This window comes from Diabrotica virgifera, chromosome 8 (genome assembly GCF_917563875.1).
Source record: "Diabrotica virgifera virgifera chromosome 8, PGI_DIABVI_V3a".
Classification (NCBI taxonomy): Eukaryota; Metazoa; Arthropoda; class Insecta; order Coleoptera; family Chrysomelidae; genus Diabrotica; species Diabrotica virgifera.
In genome coordinates, this window is record NC_065450.1 from 23,674,379 (window position 1) to 23,693,540 (window position 19,162).

Consider the following 19,162-nt stretch of genomic DNA (forward strand, 5'->3'; position numbering starts at 1 on the left):
TGTTGCTACACAGGTAAATTGTCATTGTATACCGGTTGTACCAATCAAACTCTTATTTTTTCTCAAAGTTCGCGACACCATGTAGAATATTCTAGCATTTATTCAATATTAAAATTAAAACCCTTGTTTTCTTATCATTCTGCTTTTTGAAAACTCTGTTTTTTTTATTCGCTTATGTTGGATAATAAAAAAATAATGTAATTTAACTTGTTTTTAACCTTCCACATGTTTTATGAATATTAAAACTAACAAAAAATGTTTTCATTGACACACTTTCAAGCGTAGGATTGTGTCCTATATTAAATACAAATGATACCTATTTTTAAATTATTAAATCTCCAAAGTACCAAAGAAAATAAAATAATTACATAACATCTGATTTGTCAAAAACAACCTCAATATTTACATTACTACTGCTTTCTTGTAACTAGGTTCACTTTTTACTCCTGGCAATTGGGTTACTAAATTTTCAGCACTTGTTTGCACGGTCTTTCGTTAATCTAAATATTTTATTCATCGAGTAGATCATGGGTCCAACATACGTCTATGAGACAAAATTTGCCGATAATTGCATAATTAGTTGACACTGAAGACTCAAACTTCAACACTAAAAACAGGCACCTAAATCAGGCAGCTACTGATGGCGGCGAAGATTCATAACAAACGATTTGGATATACAGTAGAGCGTCGATTATCCGAACGTCGATCAACCGAACGACCGGTTATCCGAACTCCTGACTCCCGCGCCCCGCACTCGAGTACTGAGCAAGCGTTAGTAATTAACGCTTAAAATATCTCCAATTTTCCTCAATTTTGTATCCAAAAATATGTTGTTGCAAAGACTGCACTTTTTTGTTTAATTGCTATTTGTAATTATCAAGGTATAAACAAATATACAGTTATATAAATATGGTTTTTATTCACTTGTGGATAAATATGTATGACAATCTCAATATGGTTCGATTATCCGAACAAATCGGTTTTCCGAACACCTATGTCCCCCAATTAGTTCGGATAATCGACGCTCTACTGTAATAGTAAAAACTCTAAGTGGTCCGTCCCACAGACTGAATGTTAGTCACGGAAGGTTAAATCAGTATGGCAAACTTTAAGGGGTAACTCTGCGTGAAAGAATAATATGCGGGGACGTATGTCCCCAAATGCTTCGTTTCCAAAATAGGGGTGTTGAATTTTTTTTACAAACTGACGATTTATTTATTGCTCTAAAACCGGTTAAAATATGCAAATGAAATTTAGTGGGTTTAAGAGGTAGTTATTACTCATTTTTGGTTATACAAATAGGAATTTAATATTCACCATTGGCGAACATCAGGACCGTCTTACCCGTATGCGTGCCAATGGTGAATACTAAATGCCTAATTGTATAACCAAAAATGCGTAATAACTTTTTTTTTAAAACCCACCAAATTTCATTTGCATATCTTAACCGTTTTTAGAGAAATAAATAAATCGTCAGTTTGTAAGAAAAAATAAAAAACCCTTATCTGGGAAACGAAGCATTTGCGGACATACGTTTCTAAAGCAAACTGTCATTATTTTTTCATGCAGAATTATCCGTTAAAGTTTGCCATACTTATTTAAAAATACCAAGAATAGATGAAAAACAAGGCTAGTTGTTAAAATACCTAACTTTTTTATTACCTAACATAAGCGATTACATGAAAAAACAGAATTTTCATAAAACATAAGGCTATAGTTGGGTTTTAATTTGAGTATTTTATAAATGCTAGAATATTCCACAAGGTCACGCAAACTTTGAGAAAAAATCACAGTTTGATTGGTACACCCGGTATAAAACGATAATTTACCTGTCTATATTATTTCAATATTATTTTATTACAGCGATATTGTTAAAGAGTAGGGCTATAACATACTAAAAAATAACTTAAACGGGACAACAGGTTCAAGAAATTCGAGTGGTGCTTCGTTAATTCCTTGAAGAAGTGTAATTAAAAAAAAAATAGATTTCATAGACAAGACGAAGTGCTTCTTGACCAAGGAGTCTTTCTCTTGACCCCCCCCCTTCCCATCTGAATTTGAATATTTTAAATGCGAAACTACATACTTAGTATTTATTTAATTTTTTCATCAAAAGGAGCTTAAGCTCAAATAAAATTAATATTATTGAATAGATATTTTCAATACCTTTCAAACGAGGTATCGCTTGCCATAAGGTCCCATTCAAAATTATCGGTCACAGTGCATGGCGCTGTCACAATTACGTCACCAGTTATGCTGAGAAGTCTACAATCCTTTATTTTCTAGCTCCAAATTTCACTGTTACAAGTATAACCGTTCAAAGCAACGAGGGAGGGCACTTTTGAGTAGCACTGTATGTATCCGTACTAATGTAAGAACGAACAATCGGTAATCTCCAGAACTTTACACAAGGACAGGTGTAAGACAAGGTGGTGTCCTGTCCTGTCCTTTGTTATTCATTACTCTCATGGACGAAATTGCAAAAGAATTCAGGGGTAAGGTAAATAGAACTAGGTTTGGGGTGTATAAACTTCAACAAGTAGGTATTACGTGTCAGAGAAAATCAGAAGACTTCCAAGTAAATGTGAATGTTTGGAATAAAGATTTTAAAAATTCGGGTTGAAAAAACAGAAGCTTTAGTAATATCTAAAACTGAAGAAAACATAAATCTAAAGATAAATAATGACAACATTACACAAGTAGAGAGCTTCAAGTGTTTAGGATCAATAAAGAATAGGAAAAGACTGTAAGACTTGTACACACTTCTAAGTAGGTCAAAACGGCAAACAGGTGTATGTTCTCAAAAACAAAAAAGTTTTTACACACTATCAAAAGTTTTTTGAGAACATACACCTGTTTGCCGTTTTGACCCAATAAAGAATAGACCAGGAAATATAGAACCAGATATAAATAGCAGGGTAGTGAGTACAACAAAATTAATATAGGTACTATATAAAAGTTTTATTAGGAAGAAGGAAGTAAACCTGAAAACAAAAATGAAATTGTTTCAAACAGAAGCTTTAGTAATATCTAAAACTTAAGAAAATATAAATCTAAAGATAAGTAATGACTAATGACATCATGATACAAGTAGATGGCTTCAAGTATTTAGTATCAACAAAGAGTAGGCCAGCAAGAACATATTGTATTTGCTATTGGAGAGGCTTGCGCAAAAAGAAATAATATTAGTTGGAGAGACGCAGAGAGACTAGTTACTGACCGACAGGGATGGAGATGTCCGATTTCTCCAATTACCTCGCCACCCTAAGGTATAAAAGACGGCTTAAGTTAGGAAATAAGTACATAAGAAAATGCTAAAAAAGATTAAGGAGTACAGTAAACTATTTCAAGTAGTTCCAAAAATAATTGAAAAAATTAATACTTATCTAGTACTTACCTAAAAGATTTGCCGATAAAATACGTTGCAGCTTTTCGTTTTCTTCTTGAAGCCTCTCGTTATCTAGTTTAAGCTCTTTTTCGTAAGCCATGTATTTAGCCTTTTCATCTTGTAGCTCGAGCTCCAGTTGTTTGTTGATTGTTTTTTGAGTTTCGTAAGCTTGAGCAAGTTCTCCGTCTTCGTTTATGTATTGACCTATAAAGGTAGAGTCAGGGTTCGGGAGTTAATATTGAAAAACAAAAAGAAAACTGCAAAATAAAAATAAAAGATACAGGGATTTATATTGTGTATATTATAAAGCCTTCTTCAATAAATTATAAAAAATATAGTAAACAACAAACACTAAAATATTTTACTTTGATGTTCATTAGTATAGCGTAGCATATCAAAATGCTACGTCTGGTGGACTCTTCTCTATGCAGTTGAGACGTGTACCCTTAAAACATCATCTGCACATAAATTGGAGGCTTTTAAATGCGGATCTACCGGGAAATTCTCAAAATTTCTTGGACATCGCATACCTCAAACGAAAAAGTGCTGAATACAATAGGCAAGGGAAGAGAACTTTTTAACACAGTGAAAATTAGAAAAACATCATACATATCTAGGCCACATACTGAGAAATGATACGTACCAATATGCTCAATTAATATAGTAAAGATAGAGAAAAAGAGAGGACCAGGAAGGAGAAGACTATTGTGGCTAACAAACATCCGACAATGGTCAGGGCTAGTTTTTGAACAGCTAAGAAGAACAGCTTGTTTGTAAAATTTGGTCTCAGGAGCAAATGCCTGAAGAATGGAGCTTAGGCTTAATATGCCCGTTACACAAAAAGGAAAAACTACTGGAATGCAATAATAACCGCGGAATAACTCTCCTAAATACAGAATATAATATATTGTCAAACGTTTTGCACGAGAAATTGAAGCCTGATACCGAAACATTTCTAGGAGAATACCAGGCAGGATTCAGGCGTGGACGTTCAACCATTAACCAGATCTTTACACTACGACAGACCATCAAAAAGCTCAAGATTTTAACATAGATATGTACCATATTTTTGTCGATTTTAAAGCAGCATATGACAGTATCTTACGACTAAATCTTTGCAACGCTATGAATGTTTTGGGAATTCCAAAAAACTCATATGTATGATAAAAGTGACAATTGCGAAGATCCTATTATCAACAGTAAAAATTGAAAACGACGTCTAACCCATTTGAAATACATAGGGAGTTAGGAACATCGGTTAACCATAATAATAACACATCAGGGGAAATAAAAAGGCGAATAATAATTGCAAACAGGTGTTATCACGGTCTATCAAAGTACTTAGCTAACAAACGTCTGTCTCAAAAAACTCGTATAAGGCTGTATAGAACATTGACAGTCTCCATTCTCACATATAGAGTCAACAAGTATATCGGTGTGAAGGCGTTTTCAAGGCGCTGTTATCATTTTAAAGAAAAACTCGTGTAATGAGGTGAATGTAATTTGTGAAACTACATAAATATTTGCAGTTAAATATACGGACATAAACAGTAAGATATTTAACTTCCTAAAAGCAGTTTTTGATAGATTTCCTGTAAATTTTTTGGTATACGTCCTAACCTACAATAATAACACCAATTAAGATAACAATAACAACATCGAGAATTCTTAATTACTGTACATATACATAGGCGTATCTTCAACGGTTTAATTGTGCCTTCGACTTCGAATATGATTTGTTCCTGCTGTAGTAAATCGTATAAATCGAAATTAATGATAAAATGTTCTGTTTGCAATAGAATTTTTAGACATACCTGTGTGAATGTTAGCAATGTAGAACTGGAATTATTTAATGATAATGATAAAGGATTCGATTGGTCTTGTATGAGATTTAGACAGGTTGGGAACCAAATAAAAGATCTGAAAGCATTAATTCTAACTTTACAAACTGATATTCAAGCACTTAAAAATGAGAACCAATCAATGAAGAATTCTACAAACATATTGGTTATGGAAGAAGTCATTCAGGAAATAAATGAGCGTAGAAAACGCAAACGCAATGCTATTTTATTTGGTGTACCTGAGCAAAATACTCAGCTCTGTCCCAGAGTCAATGATAAGGACACACAGGAAGTTAAAACAATAATTTAAAGTATGAATACTAACATGAATGTCAATGAACTCAAAATATTTAGGCTTGGACAACCAGCACAAGGTAAAAATCGCCCAATCAAGATAACACTTAAAGATGAAAATGACGTCTCAGCCTTAATCAGACAATCCAAGGTTCTAAAAACTGGTATCTACAGCCATGTGTCAATTTCATATGATCGTACGAAAAAAGAAATTGCATACTACAAACAATTAAAGGAAGAAATAGACGCTAAGAACGCAAATAATACAGGACAATTTAGAATTAAATACTTGGACGGCATCCCAAAAATTGTTCTTTAAACAGATAGATCCCAGCAGTTCCTCAAGCCAAGATCTTCAGGTTTACTATCAGAATGTGCGAGGCTTGAATTCTAAGGTATTTGATTTTTACTCTAGTGTTAGTTAATGTGAATTTGATATCATTGCTTTAACGGAAACTTGGCTTAACTCCGATGTTATTAGTTCGGAATTGTTTAATGATGCCTATGAGGTCTTCAGGAAAGATCGAAAGTTCGATGTAGTTAATAAATCAACTGGTGGAGGTGTACTGTTGGCACTTAAGTCAAACTTCAAGTGTGTTGTTGTTGATGTACATATCAACGTTTGATTTACATTTTCCACTAGTTGATTTGTTAATTGAGGAATGTCACAAAGGAAATAAAAAGTTTTATGTTGCAATATTATATATTCCAGACAAATTAAAACTAAATGATTTTGAATATTTTTTTGAAATGTTAGAGCAACTTGAATTATTTAATGAAACTGTTATTCTCCTGGGTGACTTTAACATTCCAAAGTGTATCGATCAAAATAGGTCTAATGTGAAGACATCAGCAGTGTTAGACTTCATGTGTTTGTTTAATTTAGATCAGTATAATCAGGTGGGAAATAATTTAAATCGATTGTTAGACTTAGTTATATCATCAGATCTGTGTCATGTAAGTCGTGATAATGCACCACTTGTTCAAGAAGATTTACATCATCCAGCATTAATGATAAATATTAATGATTTTCAGAAATAGGAAACCAGCTTTGTGCCTTATTCTAAAACTAAAAGATATAATTTTAAAAAAGCAAATTTTCCTCTATTGTACTCAGAATTTTTTAATTGCGACTGGAGTTTTTTAGACAAGTCTGATGATGTAAATACAGTCCTAGAATTATTTTATGCTAAGATATATGAATTATTTGATATGTGTGTACCAATATACAGAAATTATAAACGTCAATATCCTACATGGTACAATGCGGAAATAATTAGAATGATAAAGTTGAAATCAAAAAATATCAAAAATTAGAAGAAAACAGGGAATATACTTTATATGCATGAATTTAAAAGGTTGCGAAAAATAATAAAACAAATGATTAAAACTGAATATAACGCTTATCTTGAAAAAATTCAGACTAGTATTTCTAACGAATCTGATAATTTCTGGGCATATGTTCATGTAAAGAATAAAACTTCTAGAATCCCAGGTGAAATGTGTTACAATGCATTTGATAACCAAGAATGTAGAGATATCTATTTACCCATTATTAATTTTAGCGAATTTCAAGAAAACGAAATTTTGGTAGCATTTAAAAAAATTAAAAATAAAATGACGTCCGGACCGGATAATATTCCAGCATTTTTAATCAAAGATTGTTCTCGGGTATTTCTAAAGCCACTTCAAAAAATTTTTAACTTATCAATAAAAACGGGAACTTATCCCGAACTGTGGAAAAAATGCAAAAGTATGCCCTGTATTCAAAAACGGAACGAAATCTGATGTATCCAATTACAGACCGGTATCTTTGTTATGCAATTTTTCAAAGGTTTTCGAAGTAACTGTATATAATCGTATATATCCTTCTGTTAGGGGATGGATATCACCTTATCAACATGACTTTATAGATAGACGCTCTACTGTATCAAACTTAGCTGTAATAACTCAATATATTTCAGATATTTTGGATGTACAAGGTCAAGTAGATGTAATATATACTGATTTTTTTTTGCGTTTGACAAGGTTGAGCACAAATACCTTCACTTTAAATTATCAAATTTAGGATTTTCTGGAAACATTGTAAAGTTACTTGAAAGCTATTTAATAGATAGGAGCCAATTTGTATCATATAATGGTTTCACATCAGAATTAATCTTTACTACATCCGGCGTTCCACAGGGATCAATTTTAGGTCCATTGTTGTTCCTATTATATATCAACGATTTATTTTTAGATATCAATAACAGAAAATTATGTTTTGCGGATGATCTTAAAATATACTGTGAAATTAAAACCATTGCTAACTGTATAGATTTGCAGAACGATCTAAATTATATAGATACTTGGTGTATAAAAAACAAACTTTTTCTTAATGTCAATAAATGTAAAGTAGTAAGATATTCTAGGAAGGAAAATAAGGTTGATTTTAATTATGTAATTCAGGGGTCAGAACTGGAAGAATGTAATAGCATTAAAGATTTAGAGGTTATATTTGATTCAAAATTAACCTTTAATGACCATATTGAGCAGAAAGTATCTGATGCTATGAAAATGTACGGTTTTATCATCAGAAACTGTAGAAATTTTAGCGATATAAGACCGATTAAACTGCTGTATCTATCGTTAGTGCGAACAAAACTAGAATATTGTAGCTTAATTTGGTATCCTATTTGTAGATGCTATATGCAACAGATTGAAAAGGTACAACGGAAACTTTTAAAATATTTAGCATTTATAAGGTTGATGGAGTATATCCTGCTCATGGTTATGATTACGATTTGTTATGTAATAGGTTTGATATTGTAAGTTTAGAGTTAAGAAGAGTTATATTTTCGGTTTCATTTTTATTTAAGTTATTACACAACTGTATTGACTGCAGCGATATATTAGACCAAATTAGATTTAATGTGCCAAGAATATCTTCCAGGTCAACTATCGTGTTTACTTGTCCACGCGCGAGAACAAACATGTTACTAAAGTCACCGATTTATGTTATGTGCGATAACTATAACAAAATATGCAACCATTGTGATATTTTTTCATGTCAATTAATCATCTAGTTGATACCGCATTAGTTTATGGAGTACCTTAAATTGTTAATTTTTTTATTTATTTTTTTTTATTTCTTATTTATATAGTTATTTGTTTAATTAAATTCTGATTGTATGCTAAATAAAAATTGTTCAAATTTTTACCCTAGAAATGGGAAACTGTTGGATAATAAAGCCATTATTTATTTATTTATTTATTTATTTATTTATATAGATCAGAGGCATGGACGCTAACTAAAACAGATGAATCCGCTCTATCGATTTTTGAAAGAAAGGTGCTACGCAAGATATTCGGAGCGGTCTGTGAGAACAGAATATGGAGGCGTAGATATAACTTTGAACTGCAGAATATCTACAAGAATACGTTTGGTGGAAAAGATAGTACCACTATAATTAAGCGAAACCGCCTGCAGTGGGCAGGACATGTAGCTCCGGCCCCTGAATCGAACGTGATAAAAAATATTCTAACAGCGCAACCCGTGGGAATGAGAAGACGGGGTAGAACAAAGCTGTCTCGTGGATGGACGGTGTAACACAAGATGCCGAGAAGATCGTGGTCCGCAACTGGAAAATGCAAATTTGTTAGTTCTCACTTTTTTTATTATTTCATCCATGATCAGGTTCAACAATAAAGGACTAAAGGAATCCTCCTCTCTTATCCCATTGCCGGCTTCAATTAAGTCAGTTAGTTCATCTTCTACTTTTACTTTTATGTGTTGTTCTGGTAGAAGTTTTCGATCGTTTTAATTATTTCTAGAGGCACCTCTCTTGAGTATAACAAATGGATAACGTCCTTTAATTTGACCCTGTCAAATGCTTTCTTAAAGTCCACGAAACATAAATATGCCGGTTTGTTGTATTCTAACGATTTCTCTTGAACTTGCCTCATTACAAATATAGCGTCAGTGCATGATTTTCCCGATCTAAAACTTTGTTGTTCTTCTGTTAATGTAATAAGATTTCATTCAGTTTGTTTGTTATCACTTTGGTTGTTAATTTTAATGTTGTGTTTAATAAGTTAATTCCTCTGTAATCCTCTGGGTCAGATTTGCCTCTTTTTTTGAAGAGTGGTATTAGGATGCTTGATCTCCATTCTTTTGGTATTCTGTTTTGTTCTATTATTTTTTGTATTATTTTTAATAGCTGTTTAGTCAGATCTTGTCCTCCATACTTGAGGAGTTCGTTCGATATTCTGTCCTCTCCTGGAGATTTTCTATTTTTTAATTTTGTTAATACTTCCTTTGCCTCTCCTTATTTGATGTTTATTTCTTCGTTTGTCGTAACTTCAGGTGTTGGTGTTTCATTTTCGTCGGCTTTAGCAAATAGAGATCGGAAGTAGTCTGCCCATGATTCCTTCTGAATCTGTTTCGTTAAACTAATATTGAGACGAATAAATTTCGCCGTGAAACTAAAACAAGACACGTAATATATTTCAGTTCGTTCAGAGAGCACCGTAAACACCCTAACTAGTTTAATTCTTATTAAAAATCATCAGAGAGTTTATAATATATGGACATCTTTGAACAAACTGAAATAAACCAAGCCTACTAGTATAGAAACACGACAAAATAACAAGATATGGATGCCGTAGCTACATCTGCCTAACACAATTCAAAGTTATATTTCGAAGAAAATAAAACTTTTAACGAGACCAAGTTTCTGGTCTTGAATATTTAGACATTAAGGCCCGGCGCAAATTGAACCTAAGCGAGACACAAGCTGCGCCGGCGGGACGGGTGACCCGTGAATTTATTTTTCTAGCGCACCGCATATTAAACCCAACCCAACCCAACCGTTGGCTGTCGCCGTGACGAAAAGAGACGGGCAAAATCAATGCGGACGTGTAACGGTTACTTTTGATACCGGTTCTCAGTGGTACTCAGTACAAATAATACTGATTACAAAATACTTATGTATCTGATCCTTGTGCTGAATTGAGTAGGCAACTTTAAATCGGTATTTCCGTACTTGTATCTCGTAACGTTTTAAAAATATCTTTATCTTAAACACGTCCTTAGTAGTCGTGGCGGTATTATGACTTTGGAAAACATCGAATTTGATCATAAGCGGGTGCATAATAAGGTATGTTGCACTAAGTATTTTATTTCAACACATAATACCTACATATTTAAAATAATCTCAGAGTTATTTCATAATCCCTCCACTACTGATGGGTCATAAAAATAACATCTGCATATTTCGTTTTTAATTTTTAAGCATAAATAAAAATGTATTATGCCGTCAAGTTAAATTTGAGGGTAATACGATATATTTATCGATCACGGTTTTAAGTAACATGAATAATTTTCACCTTATTTTTCTAAATAATGTGTTATTGTAAAGGCATAACTTTGATTTTTAATTTCGTCTACCAACATTATTTAGTATATAAGCTTATTTAGTCTATGGGCCATTCCACGAACATACGCCTGTTTTGGATTACTTCGACAATGAATATTTTACTGTGCAACATAAGAAGTACTTAAGTATTTTGTTCTAATAATTATTCCAATAAACAACACTTTAATTTGCAATTTACTTTCGTTCTTCTTATTTTGCACAGTAAAATATTCGTTGTCGAAGTAATCCAAAACAGGCGTATGTTCGTGGAATAGGGTATAGCAAAAGTTATCAGGATTTAATGATAAAGACAAAGCAGTTTTCATTTGGGCTTTTGACTACGCTAATATTTTGATTTATGACAATAAATTGTACTTAGGTAATACCATCCGTATTCATTTTAAACATGTCCACCTTGCAAACAAAAACAAATAAAAATAAACATCTGGCAGTGAGTCACGCGTCCCACGACCCAAGAAAACTGTACGCAGATGACAAACGTTCCCAAGCGAGACCTGCGAACGGATGACCTGATAGTAGGATGCGCAAAACTGTCTACGCAGTTCGCCGGTGCAGGTTGTTTCTCGCTTAGGTTCAATTTGCGCCGGGCCTTACGTACTTACGAATTTTCACTATGGGGGTGTGCTAGATCAAGAAATATAATAACACAAAAATTTCATAACAAAATACTGAAAAACATTGTAGATTGATTCTTTTTCGCATGTGCAAACATTGACCTCCATACGCACCTAGGAATGGAAACTGTGGACATAACCATCATGGACACATAAGAAAACTAATACGAAATATTGCGAGAAATGAGCAAAGAATAAAAATAATAAACACAAAAATAATAAGAGAGTTACAATATCTGGGACACGTAATGAGGGGACAGCGGTACGAAATGGTAAGATCGATAATACAGGGAAATATAAAATAAGGAAGGAGTATAGGAAGAAGGACAGCATAATAGTTGAACAATTTAAGGGACTGGTTTAAATGCTATTTAATAGAACTCTTCAGTGCAGCGAGAGATAAAGTAAAGATAATGATGATGATAACCAACGTCCGATTGGGAGACGGTACTTAAAGAAGAAGAAATTATTAAAAATATAACAAAAATATTGAGAACAACTTTATAATATACAGTAACAATTAATACAAGAAAACCCTGCATCATGCAATATACGTGTACCTGTATGAGTTTTTGAGTTCAATATAGATTTCATGTTATTGGTCTGATTTGCCAAGACACTCTTCAGTTGAATAATTTCTTCACCTCGTCGTTCGAGTTCGTTCTGTGCTGTAGCTAGTTGCTCGTGAAGTTGCGTTACACCTTGACCTACAAAACAATATAAATAAATTAAAGTATAGATTAGACTAGATTAAGTTATATTAAAGATTATAGCAGGGGCGTCATTTGATAGGGGGCAGGGGGGCATTTGCCCCCCTAACCCTAAAAATTACTGAAATTTACAAAAAGTAGATCAATTTTGTATTATGTTTGCATATTATAAATGTATTGTATATGTAATGCTTGCCCCCCCTATCAAAATTTCAAATGACGCTCCTGGATTATAGGTTAGGTTAAGCCTTGCGGGAAGAGCGGTGGGCCGCATATCACTTCACCGTGATGAATGCGAGTTTAATCCCCGGCCCGGTGAACGGAAAATAAAGTGCGGCAAGGACTTGCGGCTCAGTGATATTCCCCCTTAAATCTCTACCGGAAGGCCGTTGAGGCTACCTGGGGAAATGGATCGCCATAACGTTATTAAATAAATGATGTTGAGTAAGCGAGTATAAATAATATAGCTATAGATGAAGAAAATGTTTGGCAGAAACTCGCAAAGTGAATGTGAATATATAAAAGAAAATATATGGAATGCTGGAGGACAACTGTATATACGTATTTCGGACTTACTGGCCCAATCATCAGTACAGTGTAGCCAAGTTAGAAAAGTAGTATGTTAACTTGAGAAAGGATCACTACAGGAGCAATGCTGCCATTTTTGGTCATATTGTAAGAAGACCCTGTCATCTAAGGGCTACAACTAACACTACCAAGGAGGTAAGTAAGGCTACCTGAGAAAATGGATAGCCATACCGTATTCTGTCCTCTCCTGGTCATTTTCCATTTTTTGTAATTTCCTTGATGCTACCAAATTCATCCAGTTTATCATAACCATTATTATTAAACTAATCCAAAAAATAACACAACAAAAAAATAATAAGACATCAAGAATCTTAATACCCCTCTTTAAAAAAGAAGATAAATCGGACCCGGGGAATTACAGAGGAATTAATTTAACAAACGCAATACTTAAATTAACAACCAAAGTGATAACAAATAATCTGAATGAAATTATATTACTAGGATACAAACAACAACGTTGTTGTTGTTTACAGTGCATGTAAACAACAACAACGTTGTTGTTGTTTACAGTGCATGTAAACAGCGATTTTAGTTGTTGACATAGGCGTAACCAGGGGGGTTATGGGGGTTATAACGCCCCGAGCTCTATACGCTTAACACCATTATGTGTTGCTAACAAATCAAGCCAGTTTGAAGTTGTAACTCCCCCCCCCCTTTACGATCATCCTGAATACCACTTTGGTTGTTGATAGTGTTCAACATTTATCTGTTCGTTCCATAGTCACAGTAGATGTATTATTAGTTTTATTAGTTTCTATTGCATAGTATATAAATTATTGTAATTAATTAACGAATACATAGATATTAGAAAAATAGACAGAATCATGTTTACACAATGAGAAGAAGAAGAAAGAAGCCCATGCGAAAGATATTAGAAGATGGCTAAATATTTAAATGAAAACATAGATTACCAGATTAAATCAGAAATTAATAAATGTGTAGATTAATAGATAAAAGAAACACAATGAGAAGAAACACTTGAAGGCTACTACAGCCTATATCATTAAAAAAACACCGGCAATGAAAGCATACACCTAAAGGTTTCATTCACATTAAACTGAATTTTTACTACCTACCTTCATTAATACTATTTTGTAGCTCAAATAGCTGATTTTTAAGTTGCGAATTGCCCAATTCAAGTTCAGATATCCTAATGGAATACTCAGCTTCAGTCTTAGCTTTCTCGACTTTTGGAGACAGATCCATTTCATCGAGACGTTTCTGCATGCGTAGTTTTTCTCTGTCAGTAGCAGACAATTTATGTTGAAGCTGTAGAACCAGTCCAACGTCCACGTTTTGCTCCACAGGGGGTTCAGATGTCTCCACTTCTTGGTTGGTGTTAGTATCGCTTGTGCTGGTGTTTGTAGGAGTATGGTTCTCGCTTGTTGCTAAAACAGATTTTGTAAATGTTAAACAGATGTAAAACATCTGATAGAACCGAGTTTTTTCCGACTTATACCGGGTGTCCACTTATATTTTCCCCCATTTTAACTGACCATAACTTCTAAACGGCTCAAGATAGAAATATTCGGTTTTCGATAAAATGTTTTATTTTAGTAGTTTTGTTTGAATGGATTGAATTTTTTTATATCGCTTTAAAAAAATGGCGGACTTTTGAAAAAACGTTTTTTAATGAAACACCCAGTATATTTTTTTTGTAAATTTAAAGAACGGTCATTCACCTATCCAGCGATATAAAGTTTTTTAAAATCGGTTGTCAAAAATGACTGAGTAGGTAATTTTAAAAATGAGAGATGCAATATTGAAATCAAAAATGACACCTTTTCGGACGGATTTTTGCGAATACCCTAAAAACTATGCATCTAACTAAAAAAACTATTAAAACATTTTTGTAGTTTATAAAAAAAAAGAATTACCTTAAATATGACATCTAACGAAATAGTGTGGAACAGTCACAAATCGGAAGAGTTTATAGTCAAAAAAGGACTTAGACAAGGTGACCCTCTATCAACTGTGTTATTTAACCTAGTTTTGGAAACAATTGTAAGGAACAGCAGAATAGAAACACAAGAAACGATCTACCGTAACGAACATCAATGCATGGCCTACGCCGACGACCTTACACTGCTAGCAAAAACTAATACCGAATTAAAGAAAATCATGAGAAGATTAGTCAGAGAGGCAAAAAAATTCGGCCTAGAAATAAATGAAGAAAAGACGAAGTATATGGTGCTAGGCAACACAGAAAGAGAACCTGTAGATATGCTAAAGTTAACAGCGTTCGATGGAAAAGAATATAAATTTAAACGAGTAAATCACTTTACATATCTAGGTGCCATTATAGATGAAAAAGGACACGAGCAAAACGAACTAAAGCACAGGATAGCTAAAGGTAACCGAAAGGTCGGCAGTTTAAAAAAATTATTAAAGTCAAATTACGTATCAAGAAAGACGAAAATTAGAATATACCAAACTGTAATAAGAGCAACAGTCACCTACGGATGTGAAACATGGGTACTAAACAAAACAGAAGAAGAAATGATAGAGAGATGGGAACGCAAGGTACTGAGGACTATTTTCGGGGGAAAAAATACGGCAGATGGTTGGCAAAGAAGAACTAATGAAGAATTAAGGATGCTTTACAAGGAACCAACTATAACAAGATACACAAAGGCACAAAGAATCAGGTGGGCAGGTCATGTCGAGAGGATGGATAGGTCAAGAATGCCAAAGAAGATACTATTAAGAAAACCAGTTGGGACAAGGAGACGAGGTAGACCAAGAAAAAGATGGCACGAAAAGTTTCAAGAAGATATAGGATCGATGGAAATTACAGACTGGAAAGAGAAAGCAAAAAACAGGATACAGTGGAGAAACATAGTGCAGCAATTTTTACATAGTCATTAAATCAAATTATATAATAAATATAAGACATTAGTATATATTGTTATTTGTATTATGTAAAATTGTTATTGTTAAGTTGTAAAGCCCTAGGCCTCCAAGGTCTGTAGAGCATGTTAAATAAAATAAAAAAAAACAAAGAGATTCGTTCCTTCATAAATCTTCTAGTTAAAATACAAAGAGGGATATGGTTGGTAAGAACAGTTTGTTTTTTTTGCGTGATCAAATCGGTCTATTCAACTTGAAATAACAGAGAAACTGTCGATTTTAGGTATATAATGATACTAATAACTTTTGTAGTGCCTGAAAAGACCTTTAAAATGAGCAATACACAATGTCGATAACATTCAAACTAAGCGAGATATTCTGCAAAAAAGTTGATGACTAATGTATTTTAAGAAGAAATGAGAAATATATTTAACTCCTCATCCATCAGAATTTAAATACATCGTTTTCCTTCTGCAATACTTTTTATGATAGTGTAATTTCTATGTCCAAAAAGTTGGATTGGATGGTTTTTGATGGATAAAATGAATGGTTTTTGAAAAAAATAAGATCAAATTATAGAGCGGATTTTTAAAATTTCTTAAAAATCTTCCTTTCCTTGATGTAACTTGAAAAAGATAAGAGTTACAAAAAAATATACCACACAAAAATGTAAGGCCTTTTCAGATAAAAATTTCCTTTTTATTTTTCATTACTGTACTTATCTCTTATCATTTTCAAGTTACATGCAGAGAAATGAAGATTTTTAAAAAAATTTAAAAATACTTTATAATTTGATCTTTTTTTTTCAAAAACCATTCATTTTAAACCCATCCAACTTTTTGAACATATAAATAACACTATAATAAAAGGTATTGTGGAAGGAAAATGATGCATTCACATTTTGGTGGATGGGGGTTAAAATTAATTCTCATTTTTTCTTAAAATACATTAGTTATCAATTTTGTTTGCAGCATATCTCGCTTAATTTTAATGTTCGCTTAATTTTAATGTAGTAGACCTTTAATATAGCTCATTTTAAAGGTCTTTTCAAGTACTACAAAAGATATTGGTAGCATTATACACCTAAAATCGACCGTTTCTCTGTTATTTCAAGTTGAATACACCAATTTGAGAATGTACCAAAAAACAAACTATTTTCAACTACCATATCTCTTTTTGTATTATAACTAGAAGATTTATGAAGGAAACTATCTCTTTGTTTTTTATAACCTACAAAAATGTTTAATATAGTTTTTTTAGTTAGATACATAGTTTTTAAGGTATTCGCAAAAACAGTTCGAAAAGGTATTACGTTTCAATGAAAATTACCAATGAGTTTAAAAAAAAATATAGAACAGTTTTTCCTTAGAATTAGGCTTTCTAGCGAATTCCGTGGTAATTTTAACCAAAAAAATTTTCCACCCCTAAGGAGTGGGAACCACCCTCAAGATAAAAGCACACATCGGCATAGGGTAGACTTTGAGTAAGGAGCTAAGTAGAGGCTAGGCCCAAAATTTCATTAAAATCCAGGCAGTCCATCATTCTTTTAATTTACAAAAAAATATACTGGGTGTTCCATTAAAAAAAAAGTCAACGTTTTCTTAAAAAATCCGCAATTTTTTTTTTCGTAATTAAAAGCGATATAAAAAATTTAATCCATTCAAATAAAAATTTTACTAAAATAAAACATTTCAGCGAAAACCGCATATTTCTATCTTGAGTCGCTTAAAAGTTATATGCAGTTAAAATGAGGGAAAATATAAGTGGACACCCGGTATATCAAATTTTGTTATTAGATATATTATAACCTATTTTTATTGATCAGTATTACCTACCGAAAACCAACCTAATGCGTTTCTAATATAATGCCAGTTTCATTACATTCCAGTAACATTTACCTATATTCAAACTTATTACACTAGCTAAGCAGTGGTTTCCTACCTTTTTGTACCTGCGCCCCCCTAAAAAAAAAGAATGTGTGTGTACTTTGTACGCACGTAAGAAGATATTCTTCTATTATATAATAGGTAATTTAAACGAAGTAAATATACTTAAAAGGTTATTTGTACTTATTTTATTTAAAAATCAAACTAACTTTCTTATCTACCACTTTCAAAAAAGAAGAATATCTTCAAAAATTATATAATAATATACTTACAATCATAAAATCTATAAAAAAAAATAAAAAAATAATAACTTGCTTGGGGCTTGAACCCACTTCACGTCTACCGCGCCGTACGAAAGTTGACGCCATTTCAAACTGCACCAAACTCTCGTATACGTCATGTGGGAATATACACAAACTAAACGTTTACGCCATAAATTTATATGAATTTAATAAAATTATTAGTTTGATTTTTGTCGAAATAAAATACAACAAAATATAGAGTAAGAAAACGATATATGAGATGACGATTTGTAGAAAGTTTGTTCGTAATCAGATTATGTAAATTAAAGCATTGCCTACTAATAGGTAACTACATTATTTTGTTTACATTTTCCAAATAGATAGGTATTGAAACTATTAGGTATTTCTAACTGAAACATTTAGAATTACGTACCTGCGGCTTTTCAAAACTATTTAAAAAGTCACTATAATTATAAATTTTATTTTATTTCTGTCCACACATCAATAAAAACTAATATTATACAATATTTTTGTTTACCGATAACCTCCATATTGAACAATTATTGACAAATCATTTCAAAAATTTCAACACCCAATCAGAGCCCGTATAACAACTAATACCATACTGTCGGTGTGCGCATGCGCGCGGATCAATAAAATTTTACCCTCAATCGATTCGCCGCTAAAGAAGAATATCTTCAAAAACAAAAAATTGTTGCGCCCCCTTAATTTTTGAATCTAAGTTCATGAATACTCAACTGATGTTATAATTTATTTGATTCACTACAGAATAATATTTATACAATATCATGTAAAAATATATATAAAAAATAATAAAATTTGTTTTTTAATAGTGTTTATCCTATTTTTAAATTAATTTTCAGACATTTTGTTACAATATCCTCCTTGTAATAAACAATTGTTACAGCTACATGCCCCCTTGTAACAGTCTCGCGCCCCCCTAGGGGGCGCGCCACACAGGTTGGAAAGAAACCACTGAGCTAAAGAGTTGTAGTTTATTCTTTGAATTGAGAACTGGGCTAGCCAAATGAGAATTACTCCTTTTAATAGTTCTTGGTCTACCACTAGATATACTAACCCTCAGAACTTTTTTGATATCATTAGAAACAACTGGTGGAGGTGTTAGTACAAACAAGATGAAGACTAGCACGACTGTTTATCATCTGGTAGTCTATTTCCATCTAAATTTTTGGATATACATCTCCTAATTTGGTCATTTATGAATTTGGGGGTCCAAAGGACCTTTAAGTCCCAAAAGCATTTTATCAGTGCATGCTAATTTGACTATGATGTAAGTAGTTTGACAATTCT

General features: G+C 32.6%; 1 protein-coding gene across 3 annotated transcripts in view; it reads right to left on the reverse strand.

Moving 5' to 3' along the window:
• LOC126890058 (unconventional myosin-Va) overlaps window positions 1-19,162 on the reverse strand; it is a 223,822-nt gene that overhangs the window by 48,266 nt on the left and 156,394 nt on the right. For 2 of the 3 annotated variants that reach the window (XM_050658884.1, XM_050658883.1), the window contains exons 12-14: window positions 13,929-14,240; window positions 12,115-12,261; window positions 3,398-3,592 (exon numbers count right to left, since the gene is read on the reverse strand). In XM_050658884.1, the coding sequence (XP_050514841.1) occupies window positions 3,398-3,592; window positions 12,115-12,261; window positions 13,929-14,240 (654 nt within the window). The remainder of the gene's footprint in view (window positions 1-3,397; window positions 3,593-12,114; window positions 12,262-13,928; window positions 14,241-19,162) is intronic. The other variant, XM_050658885.1, reaches the window with a different exon arrangement.